This window comes from Jaculus jaculus, chromosome 6 (genome assembly GCF_020740685.1).
Source record: "Jaculus jaculus isolate mJacJac1 chromosome 6, mJacJac1.mat.Y.cur, whole genome shotgun sequence".
NCBI lineage: Eukaryota > Metazoa > Chordata > Mammalia > Rodentia > Dipodidae > Jaculus > Jaculus jaculus.
The window spans coordinates 149098753-149120969 of record NC_059107.1 but is presented as its reverse complement, the minus strand read 5'-3'; the positions used below and the strand labels follow the sequence as shown (position 1 = coordinate 149120969).

Below are 22217 nucleotides of genomic sequence, written 5' to 3'. Positions count from 1 at the left end.
TTGACCAGTGAGCCCCAGTAACTCTCCTGTCTCTGCCACCCTGAAGGACAGGGGTTAAAGACATGCGTGGCCACACAGGCTTTTTATTTGGGCGCTGAGGATCTCGGACCCACGTGCTGGCATGGAAAGCACTGGTTACCTCCCGAGCCGTCTCCCCAGCCCATCCACCTTATTTTTTTGAAACACAGCCTGCTCTAACCAATTCAGTTTCACTAGCTGCCCGGCAAGCCCTAGGGATCCTCCTGTTTCTACTACTCCTGATTTCTCACATGGGTAATGGAACTCCAAATTCAAGTTCTCAGGGTTGTATAGCAAACGCTTTACCCACCTATGCAGCCCCTAAAGACCTTACATTCTGCTGTACGTGCCCCAATATTAAAAGTTGATGCTTCCCGCTGAGAAAATGACTTCAGAAAAAATAGGTTTCTTGGGCCTTTCCTAAGCTTCAGCTCCAACATGAATGAAAAGTAGCCTAGGAGGTTAGCCTGGACCCGTTGTTTCCTTTCCAAAAGTGAGTTCAGAGGTCCAAATATCCAACGGAGGCACAAATTTAAAGATATCATCTGAATAAGACAGCTTTCTCAAACTTGGGTCTCACAGGAATGCTTTGTTTGGTCCGAACAGCATTGGCTCAGCTTTCACAATACGGGACTTTGCACTTAAGAATCTAGATTTCTGGCTTCCTGTGAAAAAGCTGAGATCTGGCAACCCTGGAGCCATATTCCCGCATGACAACAATCGGCCAGGGTTTGATGTGCCCTGAAGTTGGCCAGTGTCCTCGTTCTTCCCTATTTTTCTAACACCAAGTCTATTTTCTGTTCTTTGTCTGGCTCCTAAGGACACTTGTATTGGCATAAGATCTGACCTGTGCTCTAGTTCATTTTGGAGTCTATTTGGGGAGAATGACACAGAAGAAATAGGAATATTTAAATACTATAAACTCCTGACTATAGATGCTGTTGAAGGTGTGAAACAGAGATTAGCGCGTAAATAAGAGTGGATAATTATAACCTCATAGAGGAATTGGGTTTGTAATTTTGTAAAACAAATAGCTAGAACTTGTTGAGATTTTTCTAGGCGCCAGGCATGGGGAAGCTATGGTCTCATTCCATCTGCATCATAACCACATAGAAGCAGACACAGCACATGCTGGTAATCTCAGTCTCAAGAGGCTAACTCAGGGGATCGTCAGCTTGAGGTTAGCTTGGCCTAACTAATTAGCTCAAGGGCAGCCTGGTCTATAAAGTCCCTGTCTTAAAACAGCAACAACAACAAAAACATGTGATAGGTATCATACCTATATTTCAGATCATAAAGCTAAGGTTCAGAATGTATGATCCACCTGCTAATGTCACCAGTAAACAGAAGTTTGTCTCATTGGAAACCTGTGTGGCATAAAGGGCTCCAGGCAAGAAGGGCAGCAAAGATGAGCAACAGAGATTCCATATGTCTTAGGTGGGAGACACACTGATCCAAGGGGGAGTGGGCCTTGTGAAGGGATGTCTAGAAGGAAAGAGTCACAGGGCTGTGGAGAATCATTAAATGTATACAAAGCATATGGCTGGTCACACCACCCTCAGTGAGGAAGTACCATGATTTGCTCTTCCAGGAGGAGGCAGTGAGATGGTACTTAAAAAGAATTGAGGGCTGGAGAGATGGCTTAGCGGTTAAGCGCTTGCCTGTGAAGCCTAAGGACCCCGGTTCGAGGCTCGGTTCCCCAGGTCCCATGTTAGCCAGATGCACAAAGGGGCGCATGCATCTGGAGTACATTTGCAGAGGCTGGAAGCCCTGATGCGCCCATTCCCTCTCTCTCCCTCTATCTGTCTTTCTCTCTGTGTCTGTCGCTCTCAAATAAAAAAATTAAAGAAAAAAAAGAATTGAAAAAAAAAAAGAAAGAAAGAAAAGAGAGAAAGGAAGAAAGGGGCTGGAGGAATGGCTTAGCAGTTAAGGCATTTGGCTGCAAAGCCATAGGACCTAGGTTCAATTCCCCAGGACCCACATTAGCCAGATGCTCAAGGGGGGCATGCGTCTGGAGTTTGTTTGCAGTGGCTGGAGGCCCTGGTGCACCCATTCTCTCTCATTCACTCTTTCTCTGTCAAACAAATAAATAAATGCTTTTTTTAAGGGCTGGTGAAATGGCTTAGCAATTAAGGTGTTTGCCTGAGAAGTCTAAGGACCCCAGTTTGATTCCCCAGGACCCATGTAAGCCAGATGCACAGGGGGTGCATGCATCTGGAGTTCGTTTGCAGTGGCTGAAGGCCCTGGCACGCCCATTCTCTCTTTCTGTCTGTCTGCCCCCCATTCTCTCAAATAAATAAATTAACTAAATATTTAAAAATAAATAAATTTTTAAAAATGAAAGATTCTGAGGCAAGAAAACCTGAGTACTTCTAGAATGCTGTGAATGATAATAATAGTGCTGATTATGTCATTAATAACAAAAATAACTAATGTCAATTTAAAGGTTAATATGTTCTATTAGCTAGCAATGATTAAGTATAAAAGTACACACACACACACATACATACACACACACACACACACAAAACAACCCTTTCAAGTTTCATCTTAGACTCTTGGGAGTCCCAATAAGCAATTTCCTTAGAAAGGTTTGATTTCAGCACTTCATACCACTGAACCAGGCAACACTTCCAGTCTCATACATGCACTCTATAATTTAGGCACTTAGGACCCAGGGCATGACAAGCTGTGGGGAGGAGGAAAGAGTTCCTTTTTGCTCCCTGTACTCATTGTGTAACATTTATTTTAAGCCAATATCGGTAGATGTGTCAGCAAATGTGCATTTTAAACTTTCAGAAGGGGGCTGGGGAAATGGATTAATGGTTAAAGGCATTTGCCCGTGAAGCCCCAGGACCATGATTCGATTCCCCAGGACCCACATAAGCCAGATGCACAAGGGAACACATGCATCTGGAGTTCATTTGCAGTGGCTAGAGGCCCTAGTGTGCCCATTCTCTCTTTCTATCTGCCTCTTTCTTTCTCTCTCTCTCAAATAAGTAAATAAATAAAAATACATTAAAAAAAAACTTTCAGAAGGGGCTGGAGAGATGGCTAAGCAGTTTAAGCACTTGCCTGTGAAACCTAAGGACCCAGGTTCAATTCCCCAGTACCCATGTAAGCCAGATGTAAATGGTGGTGCATGCCACTGGAGATTTTTTTTTTTTGCTTTGTTTTTCAAGGTAGAGTCTTGCTCTAGCCCAGGCTGACCTGGAATTCACTACGAAGTCTCAGAGTGGCTTTGAACTCACAGTGATCCTCCTACCTCTGCCTCCTGAGTGCTGGGATTAAAGGCATGCGCCACCACACTCGGTATTTTTTATTTTGTGCTTTTTTTTTTTTTTTTGCCTCTGGAGATTTTTGCAGTGGCTAGAGGCCCTGACGCACCCATTCATTTTCTCTCTCACACACTCCCTCTCTTTCCCTCTCCGTGCTTCTTTCTCTCATTAACATATCAATAAAAATTTTTAAAAGATTAAAACCTTCTGAAGTCTTTTCATGTGGGATCCTTTACAATGACAAGGTGTGAAAAATGTTAAACATGGGAGTGGCATGCTTAATTTACTCTTTGAAAAGGTCACTCTGCCTCTATGGTGGATGGCCAAGGAGAACTAGCAAAGCCAATTACTCAGTATTTATTGAATAAACGGTCACATGAGGCCAATTTAAAGCCATGATAACAGTTCAGGCAAGAAATGATGGGCTTCAACTGAGAAGAGAGAGCATGTAAGGTATGGGTCTCATGTTGCCAGATTGGGGAGGGGGCAACCAACTGATGAAAGTCTTGGGCTCCTAGAAAGGGGGACTTCATTTGCCTATGATTAAACAAACATGTCTGAAGAGAAGCCAATTATAAAGGGAAGTAATATTTTCAAATATGACATGAAAAAGCATAGATTCTGGCCTAGGGAACATGGCTTTAGTGGGTATGTGCTTGTGGCACAAGCATGGCAACGGGAATTTGGATCCACAACACCCAAGTGAAATGCCAGGCATGGTGGCATGTGCCAATAACCCCAGCACTGAGGAGGTTGCAACAGGAGGCTCCCTGGGGCTTGCTAGCTAACTAGTCTAGATGAAACCATGAATTGTGGGTTAAGGTCGAGACCCTGTCTTTAGAAAAATAAGGAGGAGCCAGACATGGTGGCTCACGCCTTTAATCCCAGCAGAGGTAGGAGGATTGCCATGAGTTCAAGGCCACCATGAGACTACATAGTTAATTCCAGGCTAGCCTGGGCTAGAGCAAAACCCTACCTCAAAAAACCAAAACCAAAACCACAACAACAAAATAATGAGGTGGAGAGTGATTGAGGATGATACCTGATGTCAACTTCTGGCTTCAAACACACATGTGCATGCACACTGGCATGCCCATATGCTCACACACATGCACACCGCACATGCAAAACAAGTGGCTCATGACTCATCTCCACCCTCTGACAGCTGAGGCAGGAGAATTGCTGCAAGTTCGAGGCCAGCCCAGGCTGCAGAGTGAGCCATGAAGCAAAACAAAACATGCATGTTTCCAGGTAAGTTTCCTGGCTCCTTCCCTCAGGATTTATTACGGAAGTCTCCAGGCTTGTATTTGCATTGGCTTGCGAAATCTGACTGAGAGATCAAGATTAAGATACAACATCCAGGTGATCATCCCGCTCAGCGAAGCCCCAGCAACAACCAACTATTTGGATCCTATACGCACAAGTCACAGCTCGCGCTGGCTGGGCTAATTAGGCAGGGACCTGTCAAAGGCCGGCGCTCTCTAAACGACCGCGTTACTCCCTCTGTTTTGTTGCTCTGACCAGAGCCACTGAGCTTCAAAGTACCCAGGGGGGCTTATGATTATGAAGCATTTTAATAAGCGCTATGAGTGAACAGCTGTAATTGGCGTGGAGGGCACCTTTGATGCTAAGTGGATTTCTGCAGGAATAACATGGCAACACCAGTCCCCAAAACGCCTCACAAAATCCAGGGGCTTGGAGTGGGTCACAAAAGTGACTAATTGGAACGTCTGCCCCAATGTCCAAAGCGCAGCCGAGAGAAAGCTGTTAATTATTTCTCTTCATATCTGATCATGAAATTTCACCCTTCCTCCTCTCTCTTAGAAGACATCATTAGTCTGACATAGTGAGCAAGGTTCCATTATACCTGGAGATAGACAGATCAAATTGTGTGTGTGTGTGTGTGTGTGTGTGTGTGTGCGTGCACGCGTGCGCTTTTCTAATGATCGCACACACATCAATTTCTCACCTTGCTCCATTTTCTTATTTTCTATTTAACAACTTGGTCATATTTGAATTGAGCACATGCTATTATTGACAGATAATGAACTAAGTCACAAGCTAACGTGAGTCATTCTCAGGGACACATTTTGAAAGACACCTCCGTGGAAGGCTGTGCGGCCTGTGGCCTCCTAGGATGCCGGGAGGAAGCTTTGTGTCAGCGCTTGACAACACAGAGCAAATGTTTTGGCACCTGGCATCATTTCCCTTCCAATCTCATGTTTAATCTTTAATCTTTGTTTTTGCGTGTGTTTACTAGGGCTGTCAGTTTAAAGTATCCATTTCTCCACTTCTTACAGACATGTCCTGGACAGACATGTTTTTCTTCTACCAAGAGAGGATTTAAAAAAAAACAAATTTGGCCTGGTGTGGTGGTGCATGCCTTTAATCCCAGCACTTGGGAGGCAGAGGTAGGAGGATCTCCATGAGTTCGAAGCTACCTTGAGACTACATAGTGAATTCCAGATCAGCCTGGGCTAGAGTGAGACCTTATCTTGAAAGACAAAAAAAAAAAAAAAAAAAAAAAAATTCACGGAGAATAACACTGAGGTTATCTGAGACTCTACATGAGAAACGACTTGCTGAGGAATCGTGGCAATGCAGTAAACCAAACCCTTCAGTGACTTCCTCCTTGCCTCTTTGCAGAAGCCCAGATTCATTCCCTTAGCATGCAAATCCTTCATTATCTGAGCCTGATGATTTTGCGAGCCCCGTGCCCCACAGTGAACACCCATCTCCAGCCACGTGGGCTGCATGCTGCTCTTCAGACACATCTTCTCACAATCTACTACCCACACATGCTCTGTGGCCTTCCTGCCATGGGCGTTGGCCTCCATCATGTTTCTCCTTTCCATACTCAACTCAGATTTGCCTTCCCTGAAGCTAGGCTTCATGTCGCCTAGCCTCAGACACTCATTGCTACTTAATAATCCCTTTGTCAAGCCTTTGTCAAGCCTCCCATTCACTCTTAACATGGGGAGTTCTACACAGTCCACACACCAGGCTCCGGGCTCCTTCTCTGGAGGAGGACAATCTGGGAGAAAAGGCTGCTGTCAAGGCCCTTACTGCTTTCCTGAGCAGCCAGAGTTCTTCATGTCTTTCCATGGCTGGTTCTGGGCTCAAGGATCCTCAAGTTGGAATCCTGCCTTACAAGTGGGGTATAGTCTGGGACATGTCCTTTGGACTCACTTTCTTCTTCTGTAAAATGAAAGAAACAGGGGCTGGAGAGATTGCTTAGTGGTTAAGGCACTTGCCTGCAAAGCCAAAGTGCCCAAGTTCAATTCCCCAGGACCCAAGTAAGCCAGATGCCCAAGGTAGCCCATGCATCTAGAGTTCGTTTGCAGAGGCTGGAAGCCCTGGGATGCCCATTCTCTCTCTCTCTTTTTCTCTCTCCCCCTCCCTCCCTCTCAAATAAACAAATTAAAATAAAATATAAAAACTAAAATGAAAGGAACAGTGTCCATCTGCTAAGGTTACTATAAGGATTGAAGAAGAACCAATGCACAGCCCTGAGCCCCATAACTGGCATGTAGGGTACATTCAATAAATAGCCAATATACTGCTTTGTCTCATTCCTATAGGATATCCAGATGGTGCTTCTAAAAAGTAGACTAAAAGTCCTCTGGAAATGGACCAGATTCTTGTGATGTGAGTGCAGGCTAACAGCTACACTCTGCCCTGAGCAGGGAGCAGACACTTCTGCCCCAAGCAAGGAGCTCTGGTGATTTTAATCTGAAGAGTCCGGAGGTACAAGGAAAAGCTTAACAAGGAAAAGGTCTATAGTAACATGTACCTACCCTACACAAGGAGGCTCACAGTTTCTGTCACCACCTTGCTGAGATGGGGAACATTATACCCATGACATAGAGGAAAAGATGGAGGGTCAGCGACACAGAGTGTCTTGCCTCAAGTCACAGACAGGAGAATGAACTCAGCTGTGATGCACTAATGCTCTCACTGTGTGCTAAAGGCTGACATTCAGTCAGTCAGCATGTATTTACTGAGCACCCACTATGTGTCAAGCATGGTAGAATATAGCCATGAATAAGACATCACTCCTTCCTTGCCTTTAAGAAGCAGCAATTAAAATGAAGGTGAGAACCAAGAACAGAAATACCACCATACAATGAGTATCTAGAAGTTGGTACAGTAACTTGAGTGGGCTCTGGTTCGGCCTGAAATTGAGAAGGCAAGACAAATAAACAACCAAACCAAACCAAGCCTAGGATGGGGAGATGACTGAGTAGGTAAAGCACTTGCCATGCAAGCTTGAGGACTGGAAATGATATTCCCAGCTCAATGGAAAAGCTTGGCACAGTGATGCACCCTTAGGGCCCCAGTGCTGGGGAGACAGGGCTGGGAGAATCCACAGGGCTTGCTGGCTAGCTAGTCTAGCTGAATTGGTCAGCTCTAGGCTCAGTGATAGACTTTGTCTTAAAGAATAAGGTAGAAAGCAATTGAGAAGGACACCTGACAAGTACACATGTGTGCCCACACACATATCAACACTGCATACACACCTGCAGCTCAATACATGACCCTTTTTCATAAACAACTGTAGTTAAGCCTCTGTTTTGCTGCTGACTAGATAGGCCAGTATTTTAAGACCTCTGCTGGCCCAGCCTGGCTTTGTTGAGAGTCATATAGAAGAGTTGGTTGTTTCTCTCCTTGGATAGAAGGAGACCAAGCCACTCTGTTGTGTTCAGCTGTCCATCCCATTCCTCCTCTTTATTATTATCTTTTTATATTTATTTTATTTTAGTCATTTGAGAGAGCGAGAGAGAGGCAGATGGGGAGAGAATGGGCATGCCAGGGCCTTCAGCCACTGCAAATGAACTCCAGATGCATGTGCCACCTTGTGTATCTGGCTTACATGGGTCCTGGGGAATCAGACCTGGGTCTTTTGGCTTTGTAGGAAAATGCTTTAACTACTAAGCCATCCCTCCAGCCCTCTTTTTTAAAAAATATTTTTTTCATTTATTTTCAAGCAGAGATAGATAAAGAATGGGCACACCAAGGTCTCTTGCTACTGAAAACAAACTCTAGATGCATGCTGCAAGTGTCACTTTGTGCATCTGGGGAATGGGCTGGCAGGCCTTCCAAGCAAACATCTTTAATTACTGAGCCATCTCCACAGGCTAGTTTCATCCCCTTGAATTAGAGATATAGTCACATGTCTGTGATACGCATAGGACACAGGACCATGATTTTGTCAACAAGGAACCACAGGCATGATGGCATTCCCCTAGGATTACAACAGAGCTGAAAAGCTCCTATGGCCCAGTGACATCATAGCCATCCTAATGGAATAATGCAAAGTGTTCCTCACACACTTGTGGTGGTACACTGCCTGCTGGGAAAAATCATCACACAAACAACTATATACAGCAGAGAGTTCTTAATAAAGAACTGTTACTGGTTTATGTGTTTATTACATGATACTTTCTCTTTTGTCCTGTGTGTGCATGTGCACACATGCAGTGCATGCATCTGTGTGCAGTGCACACGTTCCACACACTCACCTGTGGAGGCCAGAGGAGACAATCAGGTGTCCCTCCGCTGATGCTCATCTACTTGTTACCTTGAAACGGAGTCTCTTGCCAAATCCAGCTCTGCCCTGCTGTCCTTAGTCAGACTGGATGACCAGAAAGCCCTGGTGACTCTCCTGTCTCTGTTCCTACAGGACCGGAGTGACAAGCATGTGTGGTCATGGCCAGCTGCTCACATTGGTGCCGAGGACTCAATCTCAGTGAATCAGGCCCTCATGGAGTGGCGAGTGACCCTACCCACTGAGCCATCTTCCCAGCCCTCAACCATGCTTTTCAATCATGATTTTGGAGTGCGCTCTTTCTAAGTTTATATCGGCCATATTACATTAACAGTGACCTCATACACTCTGTTGACCATATCCTGTGATTGCACCGTTTTCTCTTATGTTAGGTTTTAATCCATGTTTTGTTTCCCCATGGAGGTCTGAGGGGTAATCAGTGATAGAATATGCATATAAATTATATAACCTAGGTGTGTGGTAGGCTCTATCACCTAGGTTTCGAGGTCAACACACAACGTCTGCTTGACAACGCAGTGGCCTGGAACCTGCTCTTCGTGTGTCTGTTGTTAGGGAATGACTGTCTTGGTCTTGCTGCTCTGAGAGTTTTTGTGAGGATTAAGTGACTTCACCAGTGACATCATCAGATGAGCAGGTTCACCGCCAGCGTGTGCTGAGCCTGTGGGTGTGGCCAACACAGAGCTAATGCCTCAAGGAGAGTGCGTTCTACCACTGCGGTGGCTGGGTGGGATCAGCACACGTGGTGTACTCTAATCCCCCCCCTAGGGTTTGGCTTAGGGGCTTCAAAGCTGAGATTCAGAAACACCTGGGTTTGGCTGGAGAGATGGCTTAGTGATTAAGGCATTTGCCTGCCAAACCAAAGGATCCTGGTTCAACTCTCCAGGACCCATGTAAGCCATATGCACAAGGGGGCGCATGTGTCTGGAGTTCGTTTGCAGTGGTGGAGGCACCCTGGAGCACCCATTCTCTCTCTCTCTCTCTCTCTCTCTCTCTCTCTCTCTCTCTCTCTCTCTCTCTGCCTCTTTCTCTTTCTTTCTCTCAAATAAATAAATAAAATATGTTTTTTAAAAAAAGAAATACCTGGGTTTGACCAGATGCTAGAATCTGCTCAGCTTTTTGTTATCTGAGTTCATTATTTTTGCTTTTATTTCAGACAAAAACTAGGTATTGTCTGAAAGCACAGTATCATAAAGTATCAAGACTTCTGTTGGGGTCTAGTCTGAGGGCTGGCAACCTGGTGCTTATGTGACCCCAAAGATGAGGTTGACTGAAATATTCCTTGCCATGAGTCACACCCTCCATCTTCTTTTTCTGTTCTTTTCCCATCTCTACCTTGTTCCTCTTCATCACTAAAAATGAGGTCCTGGGATTAGAGAGATCACTCAACTGTCAAAGAGCTTGATGTCCTGGGTTCGATTTTCCAGTACCCATGTAAAGTCAGATTCACACACACACATACACGCACACACAAATACACCAAAAAAGAAATGGTGCATGCATCTGGAGTTTGTTCACAGTGCCAAGAGGTCCTGGAGCTCCCATTCTCACTCTTGCTGTCTCTGTCTGCCTCTTTCTCTCTGACTTAAATAAATAAATTAGTAAATTTCAAAAATTGGGTCCTAAAGAACATATTTCCATGGGTAAATGTCTTTTTACCTATAGCACAAAATACATGAATAAACAAAACTTTGGAAGCTTTCTCGCCAGGAATCTTGTTCTCTGAGGCCCTTGCACCCTTCACTGTGCCCTCTGTCTCCAGTGGCAGCGTGAAGCTCCCAGGACAGTGGATGTTGGGGTGGGCAGGTCCAGGGAGGGACACTGGCCTCAATCTAGCAGTGCCCTGGAGGAGGAGTACTCCGTATATCACGATAATGGGGAATTGCTTGTGCAAACACTTCAGAAGTCCACTGGGAAGTGAGGTACTGTGGTTCAGGCCTGTAATTCCAGCATTCAGGTGGTTGAAGCAGGAGAATCACAAGTTTGAGGCCAGCCTGGGCTATATAACAATACCCTATTTCCAAAAAACAAACAAAAAAAAAAAAAAAAAAACAACACTAGGCTGGAGAGATGGCTCAGCAGTTAAGGTCCTTGCCTGCAAAACCTAACAAACTGGATTTGATTCCCCAGTACCTATGTAGAGCCAGATACACAAAGTGGCACATGTATCTGGAGTTCACTTGCAGCGGCTAGAAGCCCTGGCACACCCATTCTTCCTCTCTCTCTATTTCTCCCTCTGCTTGCAAATAAATAAAAAGTTATTTTTAAACAAGTAAATGCATAAATAAATAGGATAATTGATCACAAAACTTTCAGTACCATCTCATACTTTACCTACAGCACAAGACAATATCTTTCTTTTTTTGAACATTTCATTTATCTATTTTATTTGAGACACAAAAAGGGAGAGAGAGTGAGAATGGGCATGCCAGGGCCTCCAGCCACTGAAAATGAACTCCAGATGCATGCGCCACCATGAACATTTGGCTTATGTGAAACCTGGAGAATCGAACCTGGATCTCTGGGCTTCGCAGGCATATGCCTTAATTGCTAAGCCATCTCTCCAGCCCGACAATATCTTTCTTTGAAATAGGTGAGCTCCCTTCTCTGAGCCAGTAGTCTCCCATCCCCTATCCCGTGGGCTCCTGCTGCTTACCTCTCTCTGTCTTGAGCTGTCTTATAGGGGACACTGTCACACTGACCAACCTTACCTGGTCCCTTGGATGTACCCAGGGCTAAAAACAGTTTTCTTTTTTAGAATGTTGTAGCCTAGCCCAACTTATAAAAGCAAATAGTGTTGGGCTGGGGAGGTGACTCAGTGAATTGAGTTCTTGCTGGGCAGGCTGCAGTATCTGGCTTTGATCCCCAGACTCCATGTAAAGAGCTGGAAGCTATTGCAGACTTCTGTAACCTTAACATGTTGTCTGACACTGACGGGGATGGGAGGCAGAGATGGGAAAAAATTTCCTAGAAACTTATGGCGAGCCCAGCAAAGAACAGAAATCCTAGAGTGAGAAACGCTGCTTTAAACAGGACAGGCGAGAACAGCTTGACGGTTGTCCTCTGACCACCTCATGTGCACTGTGGCATACACATGCCCACCAGACCTCCCCCCCGCCACCACACACACACAACAACCATTTAAAATTTAAAAAAAAAAAAATAGTGTCATGTGTCTGCTTTGGAAACAATTGTGTCAGAAATGAGCAGAACACCAGGTCAGGCTTCCGTCTTTCAGGTGGGTCTAGGAGCCATGACCTGGTTCTCAAATGTCAAAGTTTTTCTTTGGAACAATACTGAGTCTAATTTCCTACCTATGACCTCTGAGATTTTTAAAGAGAAACGTGAAATTTATTTTGTTTCATTCTCATGTAGAATATCGACAGCCCATCGAAAAAGATAAACGAACTATTCCATGCTATCCTGCCGAGAAAGTGGGTCCTGTAACTTTTGGAGGAGGTCTCATTCTTCTGCAAGTTGCTTAGAAGGAAACTGTGCCCACCCTGATGGTGCCCAGCTCTGGAAGACTGTAGCATGCGTGGGGGGCAGGGTATTGGCTGGGACGGGCGCTGGCCGCAGCACAGTCAGGATGGCCCAGCAGACTGCTTTCCATGGCAAAATCCTCGGTGTGAATAGAGGTGATTGTGTGCCCTGGATTCCGGCAGAGCTCAGCGTCCCCAGTGAGTTGGGATTTACTAACCCTTGTGACCAAGGATGCTGGAGAGTGCTTGGCAGAAGGCATTGGGCGATATTGGCCCGTTTTCTTCTGGAAGCTGCCTCCACATCACGTGGCCTGGGTTCTTTTCTGGTGCTTGGTTGCCACGTTACTTGTCCTAAGAGTGAGCCTGGACTCCAGGGAGGTGGGGAGGCCATGGCAGGAGCAGGGAAAAGGAGAAGCAAATAGCTCCTAACCCAATTCCGGTGACAAGCCAAATGTCCCAGGGCAGCTGAACATTGTCAGCTTAACTCTGCTAGATTGAGGCCAGTGACTCTCCCTGGTCCTGTCCACCCCCCCCCACCCTACTGTCCCAGAGACAGGGTGTGAGGTGAAGGGCAAATGCCTCAGGAACCAAGATTCCAAGCTTTTAAGTATGTTGTACTGTGGGTGAAAGGGCAAAATGATAAAGTCCCGGGTGGGCAGCACTCAGTGCTCTCACCCGCTCTCGTGTGCGCGCTCATGTTCTTCTTGATGCCTACATGGAGGAAGCCCTGCCAGGTGTCCAAGTGACCCGTGTGAAAATGTCCTTTGGGGTCTGGGGAGATGGTTCAGTGGTTAAAGGCACTTGCTTGCCCGGCTTGATGGCCCGGGTTCAATTCCGCACAGCCAGATGCGCAAAGTGACGCAGGCACCTGGGGTTTGTTTGCTGAGGCAAGGAGCCCTGGAATTCTCATTCATTTGAATCTACAACAAACCTATGCTTGGTTTAGTTATGATTCGCTAGAGACATGAATACCCAGAGGACTGGGGGTGTACCTCAGTTGGTAGTGGCCTGGCCTAGCATGCACGATGCCTTCTATTCCATCCCCAGGGCCACATAAACGGAGCTGGTGTGCATGTCTGTAACCCCAGCACAAGGGAGGTGGAAGGAGGAGGCTCAGAAGTTCAAGGTCATCCTCAGCTACATAACAAGTTTGAGGCCAGCCTGACTAACATGAGACTCTGTCTCAAACAAACAAACAAACAAAATAAAGTGTATCCTGAGGCTGCCCCCCAAATGACTGACTCACAAACTCAAAACCTGTAGCACCATGGTGAATACCAACAACCTCACTGAGGAGGGCCCTCAATGGAATAGGACCAACCCATGATTTGTCCATATAACAAAGTTTCTACTTAAGGCCGGGTGTGGTGGCGCATGCCTTTAATCCCAGCACTCAGGAGGAAGAGGTAGGAGGATCATCATGAGTTCGAGGCCACCCTCAGACTATATAGTGAATTCCTGGTCAGCCTGGACTAGAGTGAGACCCTACCTCGATAAACCAAAAGAAAAAAAAATTACCCAACTCTCCCTGCTCAGCAGCCTAAGAACAAAGTCAGGGCCCAGCATACGATGATGAAGTGCTCACTAAGCATTTCATGAATTAGGCAATGACTGAAGCTATCTTAGACAACGTTAAGGGAATTGGAGAACCACTGGGTGTTTTCTGGAACAACAGATGGTAATAGAGTGAAATGTACACACTTTTTAAAAAACTTTTTAAAAAATATTTTATTTTTCTTTATTTATTTGAGACAGAGAGAAAGATACAGAAATAGGCAGAGAGAAAGAGAGAGAGAGAGAATGGGCACACCAGGATCTCCAGCCACTGCAAATGAGCTCCAGATGTGTGCACCCCTTGTGCATCTGGCTTATATGGGTCCTGGGGAGTCAAGCCTGGGTCCTTTGGTTTTGCAGGCAAGTGCCTTAACCACTAAGCCATCTCTCAAGCCCTATACACACTTTTTTAAAAAAAAATTATTATTATTTATTTGCAATCAGAAAGAGAGAGAGAGAGAGAGAGAGAGAAGAGAGACAGGCAGAGACAAGGGGCATGCCAGGGCCTCTAGCCACTGCAAACAAACTCCAGATGCACGTGCCATCTTGTGCATCTGGATCCTGGGGAATTGAACCTCAGTCCTTTGGCTTCTTAGGCAAGTGCCTTAACTGCTAAGCCATTTCTCCAGCCCCAAATGTACACACCTTCTAATCTGATTTTCCCTGACCTTCTGAATTGGGGGATGAAACATGTCCTGGAATGATCCATGTGACCCCTTAGGATCAGTGGAACTGAATCAAGCATCACAGAAGGTGAGCTGACAAAAGGAAGGAGGCCAATTCTGCTCCAGGTGGTCTTTGGAGAACACAGAAAGAATGGGCGTGGCCTGGGAAGATGGATGGTTAAAAGCATTTGCTGTGAAGCCGGGCATGGTGGCTCACGTGCTCATTAGAGCTCATGGAACATGACACTCATTACAGCCCATGGAACATGACATACTCGTTATAGCCCATCCACTTCCTTTTCTCATCTGTCTTCCTTCCTGAATTTTCTCTCCTTTCCTTCCCAAGCATAGGATGGGCAGGCAGTTAAAAAAGACCCAGCAAGATTCTTGCCCCTCCCACTGAATTGTCATGTACAGTTGTGGGCCAATGTTAACCACCTCAGCTTTACTATGGACATGGTAACACCAAGGTCATTGACTTGTGAGAAGGACATGGGACCTGTAGACAAGCATCCCACATGGAGGCTGGCACAGAACAGAGGTGAGCTCCTTTCCCTTCCCGCCTTTCTTTCCTCCCCTTCGTTTCTGAGTTCCTTCAGGTTCTCTGTTAGAGGAACAATAAATAGCCTTTAACTGCCAGGAAGCTCTGAGAGGTGAACTTCAGGCAAAGACAGTTCTGATGTTCAAAGTCACAGCACAATGTCCAAGTAAGGCTTTTTTATATAAATATCAAACATGAATTTCACCACCTAAACATCATTCAACAGTTCATCAAGTTCAAGAGCTTCAAGTATTAAAGAGAAAGCCATTCTAACAGATTACTTCTGGCTAATGTTTTAGTGTTAAAATAATCATAGTATTATTTCAGGGCTAGAGAGAAGGCTTAACAGTTAAGGCACTTGCCTGCAAAGCCTAATAACCCATGTTCGACTCTCCAGATTCCATGTAAGCCAGACACACAAAGGTGAGGCAAGCACAAGGTCATACATGCTCACTAGGTGGTACAAGCATTTGGCGTTCAATTGCAATAGCTGAGGCTCTGGTATGCCAATTCTCTCTCTCTCTCCCTCTCTAAAATAAAAAATAATCATTGTGCAGTTGCAATCAATTATTAATTCATTTGGGGCTCACTGACAACAGAGCTCTTTCTATAACTTCTTGCAACACTATTCATTAAAATAATAGGTTCTATTAAAATTCAAATTAATACCATCTATGTAGAATCTACTCCTTGCCAGTGTTGAGAATGATAAAAAATAGTTCTACCTACAAATAAAAAGAAATATGAGAATTCAAATCTCCAAGCTATATTTAAGTTGAGCATTTTGTGTTTACTTGCAAATTAGATTTTGTGGCATTCACATATCACGGGTTGTCTTGACCTGTAGTAGGAAGATCTGGGTAGCTCATGACATTTGCTGAAAATGGAAACTTACCATTGCAGAGTGGCAGGAGTGGAGTGAGGCTTGGAGGCTCTATTATTTTCTTTTTCCTCATCTGTTAAAGGAAAGAAAAGGGGGCTAACTTCAGCAGGAAACAAGGAAAAAGTCTTGCGGCAATCTCAGCTCTCGCAAGATGTGATTCTTTTCAAATGTTATTGCTGTGAAACAATGGTGTTTAGGCTCTTCCAACATGTTACATTCATCATACATTAATACAAAAGAACATACATGAATATGCGTGTGTGGTGCACATACATATATGTAGGTTTATATGTGTATGGACATGGGGGCGCATGTATCTCTCTGTAGAGGCCAGAAGTTAAGTCAGGTGTCTTCACCAATTGCTCGCTACCATTTTTGTTTGTTTGTTTTGTTGAGACAGAAAGAGATGGAGAGTGAAAGAGAAAGAGAGAATGGGCACACCAGGGCCTCTAGCCACTGCAAATGAACTCCAGATGCATGTAGCATCTACTGTGGGCTTTTTGTTTTATTTAGTTTTGTTTTTCAAGGTAGGGTCCACTCTAGCCCAGGCTGACCTTTATATGTCAAAAGTAAAGCTGGGTATGGTAGCCCAGTCCTTTAATCCCAGCACTTGGGAGGCAGAGGTAGGAGGATCACCATGAGTTCAAGGCCACCCTGAGACTACATAGTGAGTTCCAGTTCAGCCTGGGCTAGAGTGAGACCCTACCTTGAAAAACCAATACATAGGTTAAAAGTATATAACTTGTTTTGATTTTACAGGACTCACAGCTAAGAGACAATCTTAGATCTCAGATGGGACTTGGGACTTTGGTACTATTTTAAGTTAGTAAAGACTGTGGGGACCTTTGAAGATGGACTGAATACAGTTTATAATGTGAGATGGTCATGAATCTATTGGGGCCAGGGGTGAAATGTGGTAGTTTGAATAAATGGTCACCAGTAGATTCAGGAGTTTATTAAAGTGTTAGATCTCCAGCCACCTAGCTGGAGGATGTGTCACTGTAGGCAGACCTAGGGCCCAGCCATAGGTGTGTTTGGGGTGGATCTGGAATTCCAGCCTAAAGATATGCACTGTCTAGGCCGGGCATGGTGGCACACGCCTTTAATCCCAGCACTCGGGAGGCAGAGGTAAGAGGATTGCCATGTGTTCAAGGCCACCCTGAGACTACATAGTGAATTTCAGGTCAGCCTGAGCTACAGTGAGACCCTACCTCGAAAAACCAAAATAAATAAATAAATAAATAAATAAATAAATAAATAAATAAATAAATAAATGTGGTGGTATCTCTGAGTGAACTCGTGAAAGGGAGCCAGCTTCTTCTGCCATTATGTAACTTCCCCTGGATCTGCAAGCTTCAAATAAGCCCTCCCTCCTACAAACTGTGTCTGGTTTGGAAGTTCATCTCAGCAACGTGAGGCTGACCATGACAGGGTCTGAGGATCCAACTTCAAGAGCTCATGCTTGTGTAGCAAGTGCTTTCTCTATGGTGCCATCTCCCCTGCCCAGGGTCTGTTTGACAAATGTATCCTCCTGTGATATCCTGATGTTGCTACCCACACAGATGGAGATGCTCACCCTGTGCTCCTTGGGACCCCAACTAAGCAGACAGCACAGGATAGCGCAGTGTACATTAAGGGTTCAGAAGAGTTAGGTAGCAATATAGTAGGATAAAGGTCATCAAACATTTTTTTGTTTTGTTTTTGTTTTTGGAGAGTACCAGATGATAAATACTTTAAAATTTGCAGGCCAAGTGGGGAAAAAATCAATAATATTTTGTAGAATTTGTTTTTGTTTTCATTTTTGAGACAAGTCTTACTCCACAGCCAAGGTTGGCCTCAAGCTCATGGCAATTCTCCTGCCTTATCCTTCCTGAGTGCTGGAATTACAGGTGTGAACCACCCATCCCTAACTTAGAATTTGTATTACTAAAGAAAAGAAACTTTCACAAATTATTTTCTGGCAAATTTAAAATAAAATAATAGTAACCACTGAGGATAACATCTATAATATAGGTTGACTTTAGGAAGAGTTAAATTATTGGAGGGATTCCTAACATTTGCTAGTGTTTCCCAACATCAAAGAGGTTGCAAATGCTTATTTATAGAAACCAATAAATAATTGGTTGGAGAGGTGGCTTAGCAATTAAGGTGCTCACCTGTGAAGCCTAAGCACCCAAGTTAAATTCCCCAGTACTCATATAAGCCCAGATGTACAAGGTGGCACATGCATCTGGAGTTCATTTGCAGCGAATAGAGGTCCTGGGTGTGCCCATTCTCTCTCTTTATCTGCATCTTTCTGTCTTTTTGACTTTCTCTCTCCCTCCCCCCGCCACACGCATATAAAGAAATAAATAAAATATTTTTTAAAACTATCCCTGGGCTGGAGAGATGGCTTAGCAGTTAAGGCTCTTGCCTGCAAAGCCAAAGAACCAAAGGTTCAATTCCCCAGGACCCACATAAACCAGCGGCATAAGGTGGCAGATGTGTCTGGAATTCGTTTGCAGCAACTGAAGGCTCTGGCATGACCATTCTCTCTCTCTCTCTCTCTCTCTCTCTCTCTCTCTCTCTCATAAAGAAATAAAAAGTTAAAAACAGAATTCTTAGTTTTCAGCCTATGAAAACAGGCATCAGGCCAACTTGGCCAGGGGGGACCCAGCTTAAATACAGCATCAGAACACATTAATGTTTGCCTACCTAAGAGCAATCAATCTCTTATCCAACTCCTAATGAAGATTATTGATATGAAGAGCCAACACAAAATAAAATTTCTTGGGCTGGAGAGATGGCTTAGCGGTTAAGCGCTTGCCTGTGAAGCCTAAGGACCCTGGTTCAAGGTTCAATTCCCCAGGGCCCACGTTAGCCAGATGCATAAGGGGGTGCATGCTTCTGGAGTTCGTTTGCAGTGGCTGGAAGCCCTGGCACACCCATTCTCTCTCTCTCTTTCTTACTCTTTCTCTGTCTGTCGCTCTCAAATAAAAACAATTTTTAAATAAAAAAAATAATAAAAAATAAAATTTCCTCATCCAAAAAATTTGGCCGAGGGTAATTAGCACAAAGAGTCTCAAAAGAAAACTATATACATGGGTGAAAATAACATAATGGAATCCATAACATTATGAAATGAGTATAACCTAATAAAAAGCTTACGATAAAACAGTTGACTTGATGTGGTGGTGCATGCCTATAATCTCAGAATCCAGGAAGGTGATGTAGGAGAATTAAGGTCATCATGGCCAGCCTGGGCTACATAGTGAGACCCTGTCTCAAAAACATGCAAGGCCCTAGGTTTAATCTCTACCACAAAAAAAAAAAAAAGAATGAGAGAGAGACAGAACATTAATGTCAAAACCTGCAAATATAACCAACAAAATTTAGCATATAAAGACAGGTATGGTGGTGCACACCTTTAATTACAGAACTTGGGAGGCAGAGGTAGGAGGATTGCCATGAGTGTGAGGACAGCCTGAGACTACATAGTCCATGTCTGCCTGGGCTAGAGCAAGACCCTACCTCAAAAGGAAAAAAGAAAAGAAAAAGGAAAAAGGCATGTAAAACTTACATGGAAAAGAAGCATTACTCATGAAAATAGTTTAAGTAAAACAAAAATGCAAATGGGGGCTGGAGAGATGGCTTAGTGGTTAAGGCACTTGGCCTGTGAAGCCTAAGAACCCAAGTTTGACTCTCCAGAACCCATGTCAGCCAGATGCACAAGGTCACGCTTATGCACAAGGTGGTGCATGCATCTGGAATTCAAACGCAGTGGCTAGAGGCCCTGGCAAGAAAGTCCTCTGTCTCTGTCTTGCTTTCTCTTTTTCTTTCTCATAAAAAATGCAAATGGTATATACTGAAATTGTTTTCCCTAAAATTTTAAATTATCTCAATAAGTTGACTTCAGAAAGTATTTTCTTCTTTTTTTTTTCTTAGCCCTTCCTTCCTTCCCTCCCAATTACCCCCTTGCTCCTATCTTCGTTCTAATTCCGTGTCCATATTGTAGATGTTTATTGAGGCTTACAATAAACTGGCACTGGGCCAGGTTAGGAATTGCATGTAAGAGAGGCCATGCAGCATTTGTCTCAGAAAGTATTTTTTTAATGAAAAATTACTCAAATTTGGCAGAAACAGACTCTCCTCATTGTCACTACAACCCCAATCTAGAGAGAACTGTGCCTTCAAGGAGTGATCTCCCCTCAAGCCTTGGAGAGGTAAATGAATATGGATCAACTGAAATCAAACATGGGAGGGCAGAAGGGATGACTTAGTGGTTAAGGCCTTTGCCTGCAAAGCCTAGGGGCCCAGGTTAGATTCTCCAGGACCCATGTAAGCCAGATGCACAACAGGGCACATGCATCTGGAGTTCATCTGCAGTGGCTGGAGGCCCTGGCAAGCCCATTCTCTCTCTCTCTCTACCCCTTCCCTCTTTCTCTGTCAAATAAATAAAGAAATAAACAAATAAAATCAAGCATGGGAAATATTTTATGCTGTCAAGTAACTGGGCTAGGTGGGACATGTGACATGATGCTGACCTATCACACTAAGAAGAAACTCTCTCTCTCTCTCTCTATATATATATATATATATATGTATATGTATATGTATATGTATATGTATATGTATATGTATATGTATATGTATATGTATATGTATATGTATATGTATATATACACACACACATATATATGCATCATTCTCTCTATATGTATGCATATATACTTATACATACTATATATACCACATATATGTAATAAAAAATACTTATAATAATCACGTGTCAATTGATATTTAATATTAATTGATTAATATATACTTAATTACATATATATTGAGTGGCTGTGGCTGGTTCTGAACATACCCATAAGCAGATACGGTAATGGCAGTGAGACAGCCCATCTTCACGTGGGAAGAGAACGATCTGAGGACAGAGTCAGTGATGAGTGTAGGTAGGAAAAGGGAGACTTGGGCTTCTGAGTGTCATGTTGTGCCTCTGTTTTGTGAGATGTTATTTCCTCAGCTCCCAAATCCTCTTTCCGTTGGGTGTTCTCTGCCACTCAAACAACCCTCACTGACACAAACACTGAGGGTTCTCGGGGGCCAAATATCAGACTGCTTCATGGACTAAGTCCCATGTTGTCTGTAGGAGCTCATTTGAAATGGTTCTCATTCCTTTGACCCAAGGATGAGCAACAGTGCTTTAAAAAAATATTTATTGGGCTGGAGAGGTAGCTTAGTGGTTAAGCGCTTGCCTGTGAAGCCAAAGGACCCTGGTTCAATGCTCGATTCCCCAGGACCCACGTTAGCCAGATGCACAAGGGGGCACACGTGTCTGGAGTTCGTCTGCAGTGGCTGGAGGCCCTGGTGTGCCCGTTCTCTCTCTTTCTCTACCTGCCTCTTTCTCTCTGTCTGTTGTTCTCAAATATATATATTTAAACAAACTTCAGACATATGTGCCACTTTGTGTGCCTGGCTTTACCTGGGTGCTAGGGAATCAAACCTGGGTCAAGAGGCTTTGAAAGCAAGTGCCTTTAACTGCTGAGCCATCTTGAAAGTCTTTACTAAATACCTATTGTGGGGCTGGAGAGATGGCTTAGCAGTTAAGATGCTTGCCTGAGAAACCTGAGGAGCCATGTTTGATCTCTCTCCAGATCCCATGTAAGCCAAACGCACAATGGTGGCACAAAAGCAAGGTTACACATGTGCACTAGGTGGCTCAAGGGTCTGGAATCAAGTTGCAGGGGCCCAGGCCCTAGTGTGCCAATTCTTTCTCTCTTGCTCGCTTGCTCACTTTCGCTATCTCTAAGGAAAATAAAGTACCTATCGTGTCAGGTTGACATGGGATTTAAAAGAATACTCTCGCCTTTGAGTTTGGTTGGAGAGAAAGAAAACCTGTAGAGAGGGGCTACATTAAACTAAGCGGTGACGGGTGTCATCCAATGGGCAAAGAGTTGCTGGCCCACACAAAGCACATGAGAAGGCACAAGCCTGTCACAGAAGCTTCCTGGAAGAAGGGGTAAGTGAGCTGAGTCCCTGGGGACCGTAGAGACAGCAGGCAGGAAGGCAAGGGGACCTGGAAGATCAAATGTCTTTCCCAGGGTTCTGCAAGGTGGCGGCAGCACAGGACCATACCGAGTGTGGTGGAACGGAGCAAGCAAGCAAGAAAGGCGCTACTTAGCAATGAGTTGGCCTGCTGGAGCTTTAAGACCATGTCCTGTGTCTAAGCTGAGGATAACAGAATG

The 22217-nt window shown here is 44.5% G+C and overlaps 1 protein-coding gene across 1 annotated transcript in view; it reads right to left on the bottom strand.

Moving 5' to 3' along the window:
• Rfx4 (regulatory factor X4) overlaps positions 1–22217 on the bottom strand; it is a 185243-nt gene that overhangs the window by 111006 nt on the left and 52020 nt on the right. Inside the window, exon 3 of the mRNA XM_004650240.2 lies at positions 16000–16060. Coding sequence (XP_004650297.1) covers positions 16000–16060 — 61 coding nt within the window. The remainder of the gene's footprint in view (positions 1–15999; positions 16061–22217) is intronic.